The sequence below is a fragment of the Anopheles maculipalpis genome, chromosome 2RL (genome assembly GCF_943734695.1).
Source record: "Anopheles maculipalpis chromosome 2RL, idAnoMacuDA_375_x, whole genome shotgun sequence".
Lineage (NCBI taxonomy): Eukaryota > Metazoa > Arthropoda > Insecta > Diptera > Culicidae > Anopheles > Anopheles maculipalpis.
Genome location: NC_064871.1, coordinates 56,321,020 through 56,334,716, shown reverse-complemented (window position 1 = coordinate 56,334,716; position 13,697 = coordinate 56,321,020). Strand labels below are relative to the sequence as shown.

At 41.8% G+C, this 13,697-nt stretch overlaps 3 protein-coding genes across 3 annotated transcripts in view; all 3 read left to right on the top strand.

The window, feature by feature from the left end:
• LOC126559182 (calexcitin-1) overlaps positions 1–13,697 on the top strand; it is a 228,915-nt gene that overhangs the window by 151,449 nt on the left and 63,769 nt on the right. The window lies entirely within an intron of this gene.
• Positions 1–13,697, top strand: part of LOC126558617 (3'(2'),5'-bisphosphate nucleotidase 1) — an 81,884-nt gene that overhangs the window by 57,891 nt on the left and 10,296 nt on the right. The gene's annotated exons all lie outside the window — the stretch shown is intronic.
• On the top strand, positions 3,382–13,280 carry LOC126557568 (homeobox protein Hox-B1a). Its single transcript, XM_050213379.1, has 4 exons — positions 3,382–4,590; positions 12,435–12,527; positions 12,752–12,930; positions 13,038–13,280. Exons 1-4 carry the CDS (start codon positions 3,396–3,398, stop codon positions 13,278–13,280), a joined length of 1,710 nt encoding a protein of 569 aa, XP_050069336.1. The 5' UTR covers positions 3,382–3,395.

Below are 13,697 nucleotides of genomic sequence, written 5' to 3'. Positions count from 1 at the left end.
ATTCTACCTTTATATAGCAGCCATTTTTCCTACCACACATCATCCTCAAAAAGCCGTAGTAAACACATCGATGTGCAAATTCATTCGACCAAATGTCAGAACTGTCAGCGAACGGAACACCATCAGGAAACGTGCTGCTGGTGCTGCGTAACCATTGACAGAATCAACAATAATAATAGTAGCAAAATGTGCTGTCGTCTAAGTAACAACTTTATTCTTCTTCTCGACTCACCGTTCGTTAGGCAACGAGCAATGAAATGCTTCCCTATTTCAGTGCTACGTTTCCCGACCTCTTTACTCTTTTGCTGACAATACCATAAAATGCTCTTACTGTTGCTGCTGCTGCCTCTGCTGTCTGACAATCATAAGCGCGACAGCGACGGAGAACTACAGTACAAGTCTGATTTGCCACAACCATTGCCATATTTTCCCGCTTTGGCCGGTCTCTGCCAGACTATTAGAATCCTTATGTTGATTGTCAAAGTAAGATTCGTAGAGAAGCCAGATTATAAGATTGGATACGGCACATTCGTCCACCGTATATACCATATTCTATTTGCTCCTCGGGGTCTCATTCCTTTGCCTTTACCACCATCACCATCGCCACTACCACCTACCATCCATACCGTGCGCCATTTGCGTTTCAGCCTCACTGTATTCACTTCACTCACATACTGGTTGGTGTTTCTGTTAGTGCTTCTGCTACTGATGCTGCTGTACACAACGAATGTTTCTGCCGGCAACTAGCAGGACTGAAACGGACATTTTCAGCGAACGTTGGACGAATGAAAAAAAAAAAAAACGATGGAGGAAAACACCAATCCATCTTTCGCTGTCATGTCACCTTCATATTCAAAATGCGTACATATTCATGTTGCTGTTAAGGTTGGTTCCTATTTTCTGTTCGTCCCTTCTGCTATGGGCCCTTTCCATGGATCCAACGGCAGCAGATCGGCTTTGGCTCTATCCCAATCTGTCACTCGTTCCCGTATCCACTCGATCTGCTCGAACCGATGGTGTGTGTTTGTGTGTCTGTGTGTGTGTGTGAGTGTTCAGCTAGTCGCAATATTTCGCACGTTCACATGTTCTGCTCACGAACACTTCCAATTCAGCTCATCGCCTTATTTTCATCCCATCTTTATCCCAACTGACTATTCCAGCATCGACTGTTTTTCTTGCAGCAGATAACAACATGGGACTGCTGTTTGTTGATTCTCCTCCCAACCGAATCCACCAAATGAAATGCGACGAATAATGATGTTCTTTTCGTTATTACATAAATACGTGTCCACTCGTCACTTCGTTCGTGCCGCTTTTTGCCTACTCCACGTTTCACGAAGCAAACCATATAGGATCGCTGCTCTGTATCAGTAATGGGGGTCAATCAATGCAGTTGCAAATTCATACTCCATGAGCGAAGATCACTCACGAGCGATAATAGTTCGTGTAAAAATTTTATGGATCTTAAATGTGTTTATATCACTATTGATATTAGTTTTTATAGATATAATTCGAACGCTTCTGCCTTTCGGACCGGTAACTGCAATTGCACCGCAAGTTCTTCTGATACCACCAATTACCTTCCTTCATTTTAATTGCAACTTCAGATCGCAATCGTTGATCCAGTTAACTGTAAAGATAACGGAAATGCTTATTACTTCCACACACAAATGATTGCATCCGTCTTGTTGGCCTTCTTATCCGTCAACGTACATTTGCAAAATATTTTCACACAAAGCCCATTGCTCCGTGCTACGAAATGTTATGAAGCTCAATCTATCATAATATCACGATGCAATAAGATAACTGTGCGTTTGCAACAGACAACATTAATACCACTATAGTACAATGTACATTTCTTCTCATTTAATTAAGAGAATAACAACAAGGTGAAAAATGTGCTGCTTACTCCACAGCTTACAATGCTATTCAACCTTACATGTATACACTGAGCCTTTATCCGTTAATATTGAAACAAGAACGGATAGCGACAACATGATTGGACAATTTTAGCTCTTTTTGAAACGTAGGCGATGATTGAAAAGTAAATTAGTTAAATACAAATTAGATTATCTTATTGAGGATACTGTATTAAGAATGAAATACTTCTATTAACGTGAAATAAACGTGTTCGTAGTTGAATACTTCCTGTTTCATGCGTAATTTAGATAACTAACTGATGTGTTTTACGCACATGAAAAAAAGTTTGTTTTGTTTTACGGGGACAAATTTAAAATCCAATGTTTGTCTTAGAACATTTACATGTTTTTTCGATGGAAATCTTGCAACTGTTATTATAAATGACTATTAATTATTATTTTATTCATCACAGAATAATGTACATTTTTGAATGCCATTTTTGACCGAAATTCCTTCTGAATCTATAACATGTACTACGGAAAGTTACCTTACACTACACTACTACTAATATGATTTTTTCTACATCAATTTTTACAAACAAATTACACTCAAATTTTACACCATTATGTTTCACAACGTTAAATTAAAAATCGTCTTTGATTTCATTTATTTTACATTGACAAATCAGGATGTCCAATTGTTGTATTGATAAGCCTCGGACGAGCAAGAGCCCTAAAAGCAAGGTCAATTATGTTCTTATTGTAATTGTATAGCAGGTTTAAGAATCCTTTAAACAAGTGCACCAAGCATATGAAAGCTTGCAAATGAAAACTGCTATTTTTTCAGGCAATATTTTGCAAATTGCATCTAAACCAACCACCACAATGCTCGTTGACTTATACTAGGCGCTTGCGCATTTCGTCTGTGGATATTCTAGAACCCAGAAGCCGCGCTTTGTCCATATTACACGCATAGTGCATTCATCGATATGGAAAAAAGTAGGAGGAGCCAACGGTATCATAGCATATGGATAAAAAAGGGGCCGAGCGGCGAAGGAAAGGGACCATTCGATGACCCCTTGATTCATTCGTGAACACAATTCACTCCGCACCGAACAAAATTGGCACCGTATCTTGAATTTTGTGGTCAATTTGAAATTAGAACTTGATGGCAATAGATTACTTTTCGCGGGGCTCGGTGTTACGGTAAAGCATAAGCGATTAGCCGGATAATCTCACTTACCAGCAAAATATGGATTAAAACGCAACCTGTCGCTTGCCACAAACAACGTCTTCTGGTGACATTTGTACGAGTTTTCTGTGTTTTTTTTTTTTTCGGGTGCTGTTTCTTAGTGCTTCGTTGCAGTGCAGTGCTGTGCATGATAATGAGTTGAATCAAGATTTTTGGTTTTTTAGTGGCAATTAAGTGTTTCTAATAGAGTTAAGCAAACGCAAGTGCAGTGCTAAAATATGGTTTAGATTGTATGGTGTGTTTGAAAAAATCAGCCGTTTACAGTTGAAAAGTTAACCGCCAATATGATAGACATAAGTATGTACGGAAATCATTCATCGCACACCAGTGGTTTTCAGAACAGTGATCTTGGGGCCGGAGGGTACCCCTACTTTACAGCGGGTCACCACCACCATCACCATTATCACCAGCACCAAAGGCAACCTGTGCAATCGCATCAACATAACAACTCCGCTAATGTTGGTAATAGTACTACGGCTGTGAATAATGCTACCGGTAACACCGCAGTGACCTCGAACAACAGCAGCAACAATAGCAACACTTCCAATCCGCCCACGGCCAATGTCCATCAGACTTCTTCCTATGCTCACACATCTCATCTATATAGTCCGTCCGCGATCGAATACGGCATCACTACCTCTAGCTCTCCGACGACCGATTTGTATTTCGAAGGTGATAGCCAGGGTGCAATCTACTACGGCCCCGGACAGCCGGCACCGACGGCACCATTCCAGGAAAATAGGATCATTAGCGCCGATAATGGTTTGAGCTACACTAATCTGGATTATGCGATGTACCATCAGACACAGGACTGCGCCGATCCTAGTTATCTGGCGCATCATCACGATTCCAAGCTGCATCTGCATCGCTACGGAACCTTTGCTGGGGCTTTAGCGGACGATGCAGCGATCGCCGGTGATCATAATCACCATAATCACCTTCACCAACATACGCATATTTCGCACCCGCACAACTCTACCTCGCCTAGTGGGGTGAACGGTGGAACAGCTACCGGTTGGGGTCAAGTGTACTCCGAAACGATTGCTCAACCTCCGCAACACCAACATCTACAGCAGCCCCATAATCAGCACTCCGTAGCACAGTGCAGTCCTAACGTTGCTACATCCGCACCCATGATTGACTCGCCGCAAGTACTGCTAAACGCGGGTGCATCTGACGATGGCGACAGTAACGGTGGAGTTGGTACTAATTTTTCGCACCTCCAGCACCATCATCACCACCCTCATCATCCACATCACCATCATCATCATCATCATGCGGCAGTGTTGCAACAGACCATGCATACTCAACAGCAGCAGCATCAGCAGCAACAGCAACAACAGCCGCATCCGACAAATCAGCAATCGCAACAGCATCAGCAGCTGCAGCAGCAACAACACGCTCACCAACAGCAAAACCAACCGAATGCACCCACTTACAAGTGGATGCAGGTTAAACGAAACGTGCCAAAGCCTCCAAGTAAGTGCTTTTTCAACCTCACACACCTCACTGTTTATATTGAACAAAGCTCGCAGCATCCTTGGATTACCGCAATTCCATGGTGGATTGCGTCCCACTGAGCATACCGACAGCGCTAGCCTGAGCAACGGGTAAAGTGATATACAACTCCCATCGGGAGTTTGAGTCCCAATGGATTAACCTCCTTGAAGGAAGATTGTGTGTGTATGTGTGTGTGTGCTCGGTTTTGGTTTATTGTTTGTTTGACTTGCTTTTTTTTTTTGTATTTTACTTTGAATTCAACAATCACGTACTTTTGCAGGCTCCAGTGTATATCGGGACTCAAACATCAAACACACCTTTTATTTTTCGTAAAGTCTTTCTCTATGCCAACCTTTCGAGTGTTTTTTTATCAGTGTCCAAAAATCCTTCACCGTTCCATGTTATGGTCCCGTGATGCACTATAAAAGTATAACAAACCGGACCACCAAAGCCATAAATTAAACTTCGTAAAACATCAATGCCGCGCTAAGGGGCAGCCATGATAAAAGGGTCATAATTCAAAACTTTCCGTACACATCTGCACACCTTTCGGCCCGATCGTTATCGTTTGCATCGTGTGATAATGCACAGAACTGTGTGTAGGCTGGCTGAGACGCACAGCAAACATAAAATGTGATTTGCAGCTGACGTCACGCGTGTTCTGCCATTGATCTGCCATTTCTAGTGTCATTTTCTTTTCGGAACGTTCACGGCTCTCTGATAACGTATTCAAGCATACATGTGTCAAGAGCTTACGAGATTTTCGCTACCGAACAGACAGAAACAGCCTGTGGTATTGTTCTAGAAATACCTCAAAGCTACAGCATGACAAAAATTATGTTTCTATTGTGTAACTCCTTGCACAAACACCTTGCGCATATAGCAGTGCTAGGAAAGACGCATAATGGCTCCGACAGTGGTAATTAAAAACGCTAGGGATGGAAAGAAAGGTGAACAAACTCCACCACAACCAGCCGCAGTAAGAGTGTCGCAAGCACTTGGTACACAGCTCCTAAATTTAACAGCTTACTAGTATACGGTGCGTGACTTGAGTCGTTCCGATTTGAATGAAATTGCCATTATCGTCCGCTGGCAGCATAGTGGACCCCAGGTTGATACGTGTCGACGGCAGAAGTTTTTTTAACATCGATACCGTCAAGGTCACTAACGAAAACCGTTTCTTGAGGGTCTGGTTGACCGGTGGATGAAAACGAAAGCGGATTGTGTTGCGCTAAGAAAAGCAACAACAAGAAAAAAAACACAATTAAGGACCTTTTATTTTTTCATGGTATCGTGGTGGCATTTGTTGGATAGTTTAGTTTGGGTAGAGGGGTTTCCGCGGAGGAGCGAATGAAATAAATCCTTCGAGAAACACCATGTACCACAACGCCCACGATCGATATTATGATTCCCTTGCAAGCATAAGCACGACCACACGTATTAAGGCTGAAACCTCAATTTACTTTCAATTGAACACAAGGAGTCCACTGTCAAAAATGTCACCAACTGCGTGGTGTCGTCGTACTCAGCCTGCCTTAGCTCAGCCAATTGGTAGCGACAGCAGGAACGCGAGGCAGCAATTTGAATGTCATTGAAAATAAAAACAAATATTAATTTCATATTTGTCCCCCCCCCCCCCCCCCTGTCTTTTGTTCTTCTTCCCCGTCTTTACTATCCGCGTGTTGATTTGCATGGACTTTTTAATTCTAATGCTTCAAAAATTCATGTCTGGAAGCGCGAGAACCGCTGTATCACCAGCTGATTTCTCTGCACGCATGCATACATGCTTCGCTCATTGATACCAATCAATGCTGGCACCAACACACCGGCGTTGAGATGATCACATTCGAACATAAAACCAATCCTATATAATGGTTCGATTTCATTCGATCTTCTTGCCGTACGCTTATTCTAGCGGCATATTTTCTACGACTAAGTAACGTGATACTGTTTTACCCAAAAAGAGTTTAAGGTGCCGAGTGGAAGCCGCCTATCCTACACTGGAACTGCGCTCGAGATGTTCACTTGTTTGATTTTCCACTTGGCTTGGAGTTTTAAAATGCATTGGCACTACGACAAGCATGCAAATACAACGGCACACACTGCTTCGCCACCAATCTGAGTGTAGTTGATAGCTTCGACCGTCTCACGTCTAGTCGGCACACTTTCAGCACACCGTTCTCATAGGGACCAGAGTATAAATAGAAGATTTTATCACAGCAACATAATTATAATATTTTCACATCAAGTGACACGCAACGAATCGGTGACACCTCTCTCCCTTTGACCGAACAACAACAATGACCAGCCAACAGACGCAAAGTGTTTTTTATAGTTTCACCAATTGTGCCACCCTCCTGAAAGAAAAGCATTCTAACGTCCAGGAGTCGTTGGCACCATAGGTAGCGGTAGCAAGCACGAGTTTCCTAACATTTTTGGCCACCACCAGTGAGTTGATCCATAAAATAATTAGGACCAACGTGGTGAATTTTTAGCTCATTTCCATTCCATACCACCCGCACACTCGAGCAATGCAGCTATCACCAAATCTGAATTACATTCGGCTTTCGTTCCTGTGCCCGAGCCACCATCGATGGACTGTGTAAAGTGCTAACAGAGCCAAAAAACAAAAACCAAAAAAAAAACACGACAAAAATGTAGGTAAAAAACGAAATGCAGAAAAGGTGAAAACCCTAGCGACGGATTCCCGGCCCAGGACATCGTGTCTGAGCAGTTTGAAGGCCATCGTAAAGAAAACCTTTTTGCTGTTAGAGTTTCGTGTTTACCCCAAATTTCGTCCACCAAATGCGACAAAGCGCGCCAACCTTTAGCTGGTGTTTGGTTCAGTTTTTCAAAAAATTCTAAACCAACCTCCCCAAGAGCGAGTGCGTGATACGTACATTTTGGACATTTTAATGCTAGTTAGCTGCTCGAACTTGTTTACATTCTTAGAACAAGCCTCAAATGCCTTAACTAAATGATGAAGCATATAAAAGGGTAAATTAGTGATACTCTTTATGTTTTAAGTTCTTCTTACAAATTGTTTCCTTTTAAAAAAAAAATCAACCCAAAATTCACAGAATTGTTTGAACGCTTACTTTCCAATTCGATCATATCCGAATAACCGGAAGCAACTCTACTCTACTCTAAATCATATCAATGTATTGTTTATGTTGTCAATCTACATACGAACACCAACACCAGCAACTAATGGTTTGCATAGCGGTATCTAGCGATGTATTTAGATTCACTTTCATTAGCCCATAATTAATGATCTATCACAAATAACTGAACAAGTTTTGCTGACACAGGGAAATCTATTTATCTAATCAAACCGACCAAACAAGTTTGCGTCATTTGATTTGTATCCCGTCGAGCAAAGTCTGTTTTCTATTCTACAGCGATGTTTTAGCTGTATTCTAGAGTTTGTTCATTTCCAGACATACCAAATTCTCCGACTCAAGCTATTTTTGCATTAACAGAAATGTCAGGTTGATCAAGTTTACATAATTCAATCACAATTTGAAACAAACGTTAACCAGTATTGGAAGATACACATTTATTTTATGATATTGTGCATTGAAAAACATTTACATGAAAAATATGTTTTTGTATATCTTTTCGTACCATCGTTTTCTACCAGTTTTACATACAATTCAGAACTATTCAATGGCTATAATCAGCATAATTTACAGTACAAATTTTACGAAATTGTTTATCCCAAACAACACAGCAGCCACTGCGAACAATACTGATGAAAAATCATCAATATGGCTCATTGATCAACCGGTAATATTAAAACATGTATTCTTGAACCGCAAAGCTCGTTTCTTGGCTAAGAATTTTCGCTTCCACAACCACTTCCAGAGAAGCAAAACACGGAACGGCGAACGCATCAAATACCAAATTCCACCGTATTCCGTAGATTGGCGTCCAGCCGCGTATCATCATATTTCGGTGTTACTCAAGATCTGTATGGAAAGTGCTGGTCCATGTTGCCTGTCATATGGCGAATTAATGTATTTGATCAAATAGATCCACAACCTTCACGCCCTAGGGTCACCCGATGTCACAGTGGAGTAGGCTTCTATTATTCGGCTACAAAATGGTAGTGGTGGTAGTGAAATTTTAAAATTGGTTGAGAGTATTTTCCATTTACATTTTAACACTTTTTTTGTAAGAACGGGGTCTGGTTGTATTTTGACTTATGAATATCAACGTAATGAGGTTAGTCAGTCCTCAACTACGGGAGGACGGGTCCGAATGGGATTTGAAACCCGGTCCTGCCGATGTCGCTTACACCACCGAGCCGCCCCATCTTTTAATACTTTCAGACCCAAATTTACTTACTTGTACGGATATTTTGAAACAGAATTCTTTTATTTTAATTATTACGGCTCGACGCGGTATTATCAACACTTCCTGTGAATCACGGGTACCGGGCATTAACCGAGCAGGTTAATGAAACAGAACTTATTGTTAAGACAATTTAAACAATTTGTTCATTTTCATTCCTTGATACCAATTTTAACTCGGTATTTTGCCAAGGCTTCAACACACGTTGAGATTGGGTTTGAATCCCAGACGGCGGGTAAATTTTTTCAATTAAATTATTATCTGAAAAAGGTGTAACTTATGCTCTATTCTAGCAATTTACGTAAGATATGTGAACAAATATGCTCAACATAGCTTTTATAGCTTTTGATTTGATTTGATGTTACATGTAGTCGGACTGTCTTTCCTACATGGAAACATTCTGGATGGGATTCAATAACCAATCATAATAAGAGAGAGAGAGAGTCCATCTGTCACCGGACCGGACCATAATTTCATAAAATCCTACTTTTTAAACTTACTACTTTTATATATTGTTCAATTGTGCATAAAATGACACAAGAAAACGAAGCTCTCCAAGACAGCAGATTTAGGAAAACCGTCTTCCTCTATTTCCCACTCATATCGTAGGGAGAAAACATTAGACCCCCGTAGAATGGGTTCAATATTTACATGATCAAGTTTATTTATTCCACAACTTCTGCATTCTACTCCTTACCACACTACGGTCGTATCCATCACCAGGGCTCACGGGTAATTCTACACCGCGCACGGTGTTATATTTTCCCCAATAGCTTGATGAACATGTGACTATAGTTTTATTTGCTCCGCACTAGTACGGCCAGCGTTAAAATGCCGTCACCAGCGAGTGCGTCGCAATGATGCCCGAACTAAATCTTACGATCACATCACGTAACTAGAAACGCTAGAATGCTTGAGCAAAGTTCATTCCCCTTCGCCGTATCGTCGTACAAGTTGAGGCGACACGCGACACGAACGAGTTTATTGTTTATCATGGATCGTCATTCAATATCACCGCCTGCCATCAAGTCAAGTGACTTGGTACGCGAATCCCTGTGCAGTAATGGTTTGGTATTCGCGTTACGCGTGCTTACGAGGATTCTCAGACGACCTCGGACAAAATCGATTGTGACAATCCTTTTCGATGATCTAACGTTCTCTAGCACTAGAAGCTTCCATCTATTTCATCTATCCGTGGGGTACCACTATACACCGGATCTATGCCACCGTGTTGATTTAGCCGGGTGCATGTTAGAAGGCTATTGATTACTGTTTAAATAAGAAAAAAAAAGGCTTTTACAACCTTCGAATCGGCGCGCTCTGTTTGCGCACCCGGCATATACTGTAGCTAAACCGAGGTCATTCTTTGATACCCATTTCTACCAGGCATCTCGTGTGATGAGAGCATTTTACGTACCATCCATCCCCCTCATTTTAGATTTACGCAATCGAAACCAATGGGATCCTGAAAAGTAGGGTCAAACACATTCGAGGTACACTGATGCGTGCAAGAAATCAGTCTAGCAAAACTTTAACTATTCTACTGCTGCGTTGTTGCCAATGAAAACTTCCACGCAGATTGAGGCCCGCCCGACGGAAGTGATAGATATCGGCAATGGGCAAAAGTTAAACCTCCATATTGAACTGAGCTAAGCTGTAAAATTCTGCTCCCTCCACTTCGGTCCTCTAACCAACACCCTCCGTGGGAGTAATCCACCGTGAACGGTTCGACTTCTACATAATCCCGACTTTCGACAGGCATCCTTATTGTACAGTATAATCTATTAATTAAGCCTGTCAGTTACCGCACTTGGGTCGCCGCGGGACGGTTGTACCGAGGCAATGTCTGACTGTCGGCTGATAAATTAGCGCTTGTTTCGAACTTCAACAAGTTCACACCTCCAACCACTGACCCTTTTTAGCTGGCTGCCTAGCTTTTGTTTATTTATGGATTGGCCAAAAAGTTTATCCTAACCGTCGTCGTGGACTATGCTTCCCTGCATTTGGAACATGTTGGGGAGTGTTTGCATACTCTGAGGCGGTACGATGCCGGTAAAAGCAACGAAACAGACAAGGCCATTTTACAATCTGATGTGTTTCATCTCATCTCGATTGTGTTTACTCACACTCTTCCCCAAAGTATGCTCACTTGTACGATGTAACAACATCAATTGGGGTTCTAGCTTCCTTTTGTCATTTAGACTAGACAAATATCTTGATGTGTGATGTGTGCCGCGTACCGAAATAGTCCTTAACGTACTTGCAACTCCTTAGCAATTCTCTACATGATCGAACCTTTCAGCCATTCCGCCGATGATGTCATTGCTTAACTAGCTGTTACCTATTATGAAATAGCTTACCATCTTCGAAAAATACTGATAAGCCTCAATGAACTCGTAAACGATTAGCTCATGCGTATGTCCTCTATGGAGCAATTTCAAAAGCCCGAAAAGCCTCTGCGCGTTGCCACCCGTTGCCTAGCGATCCACCAGCATTGTTGACGCTGCAGGATCGCTGCTTCGTTTTAATTCGTACACATTTGGTACGATCACTTTTGCATGCTCGATATGGGGCCATCGTACAGTGGAAAGAGAAAAAAAACGGCTGACACGAGCGTTGAGAAATTACCCATCCCGAAGGAAACAGTAGCAGCGTAGCTTATCAATGAGTAAATGTTTATCGCAACAACTGCAGCACCACACATGGCCACTCACCAATTTGTAGGGTTTGGGGAAGAGTTAAGGCGTGCTTGTAGGGGGAAAAAAGATCGACAAAACACACATTAGATTCTCGTAATCGCAAACCTGGTGCTGCGACGGCCCGCCAGCTCCCCACAGCGAAACACACAGCCACGTCACATTGCAGTGGGACATAATAAAGTGTACCAAATATTTGATTTGCTTCCGATAGATAAACACAATGCGCTAGAGCACTGACAACAAAAATCCTACAAATGTTCAGGCCTGCGTTCTTCCCTAGCCAGGCATTTGTTCTGATAGTGACTCCCAAAGCGACTGTAAGTAGTATCGATGTTTCGTGTATCGGATTGACATCGTGTCAAGATAACGCACGTGAAGCTTCCTGTCCGCGTTGTTTGGTATAATCGATCGTATGGTGCTCAGAGTCAGAACTGCTCCTCAAGCCCGCTCACTGGGCGCTCGATAAAATTGGATCGCAAAGCCATGCTAGTCCGCAAGCTCCATCCAAGTACTCCTGCAAACGCTTTAGATAAACGGAGGAATAATCACTCCTGGGATATCTGTGCGTTTTTTTTTTTTTTTGGTAATGCCCCCTAATTGAACTGATTTGTTTTTTTTTAATATTAGGAGGCAACAATAAGAAGCAATACATATAACATGAAAACTTCACATACGGTTTTTTGTTTGCCATTGCGTTAACATTTTTGGTTTTTTGGTTACATATATTATTTTAAGATTTTATCTTTACTCTTCTGTTCTCTCCAACAGTGACCAAGCCTGTACAATTAGCAACGTCACCGGAATATCACATTCCTGCCCATGTACTCGACCCACTACGAGTTCCTAGCCACACGACTGTTGGTATGTATCTAACGGCATGGTGGAACGTTAATCTGAAATACCTTTTTGAATTTACAATGTCAATCAACCTCTTTGCTAATACTACCTCTACCTTCAATCCCATTCCTTTGCGTCCCTTCACATGCTATTCCTATTCACAACGCAAAATCTTTTTCTCGTCCGTACGCGTTAAATCACCAATGCTAACCTATGATTTGATGCATGAACTTTTCACTTTCCGGTAGCTCCCAGTACAGTTTCACCTCACCAGTCAAGTTTTCTGATGAACAACAACAGTACGGGGCGCACGAATTTCACCAACAAGCAGCTGACAGAGCTGGAAAAAGAATTTCACTTCAACAAATATCTGACACGGGCAAGACGAATAGAAATAGCTAACTCTTTACATCTGAACGAAACACAAGTAAGAAAATTCTTTTCCCTCTGATACACCGATCGGCTTTCACTATAGCGACATATAACATTCTAATCTATCTTTCTTACGGTATATCGTGTTTCTCGTCGGTTTAGGTAAAAATCTGGTTCCAAAACAGACGCATGAAGCAGAAGAAACGCGTCAAGGAAGGCTTGGTGCCACCGGAAGTGCAGAGCCAATCCCCCAAACACTCCTCTTCCATGATTAACACCAACGATTCCTCATCGGCCAGCTCAACGGCAGCATCAAACACGGTGGCAGCAACTGCTTCCGGAACCTCGAACACTTCTACCTTAAATGAAAGCAATGAAAACAGTCGCGAATCAACTACTATTTAGGCTGTACCAATGCGTTTCCAAAACATAAACAGGCCTCTCTTTCGTTTTTCTATGTTGCGTTTTGATTATCTTCATGCTGAAAGGCTCACTGTGGAAAATAAATTTTGTCAGTTGTAAAACTTATTTATCCTTTTTAACATTTATCCCATACACAGTGAGCAAACACTGTCAATTGGCATATTACCAATCACGTCATCAATGTCACACCAAACCTACACCTTCAGCTGTATTGAATCCGTTCACATTATCAATGTCGAAAAGGGATGAACCATTATGCTCGAACAACGAGCATTTAAAATGTTTCTTTTTTATTTACAATCACCTACTCTTCTACTGTTTGATTCGCATTCTGGCAAGTACATCAACTACAAGGTATTGTGAACATGCTTAGGATACAATATAATTGCATTATTTTGT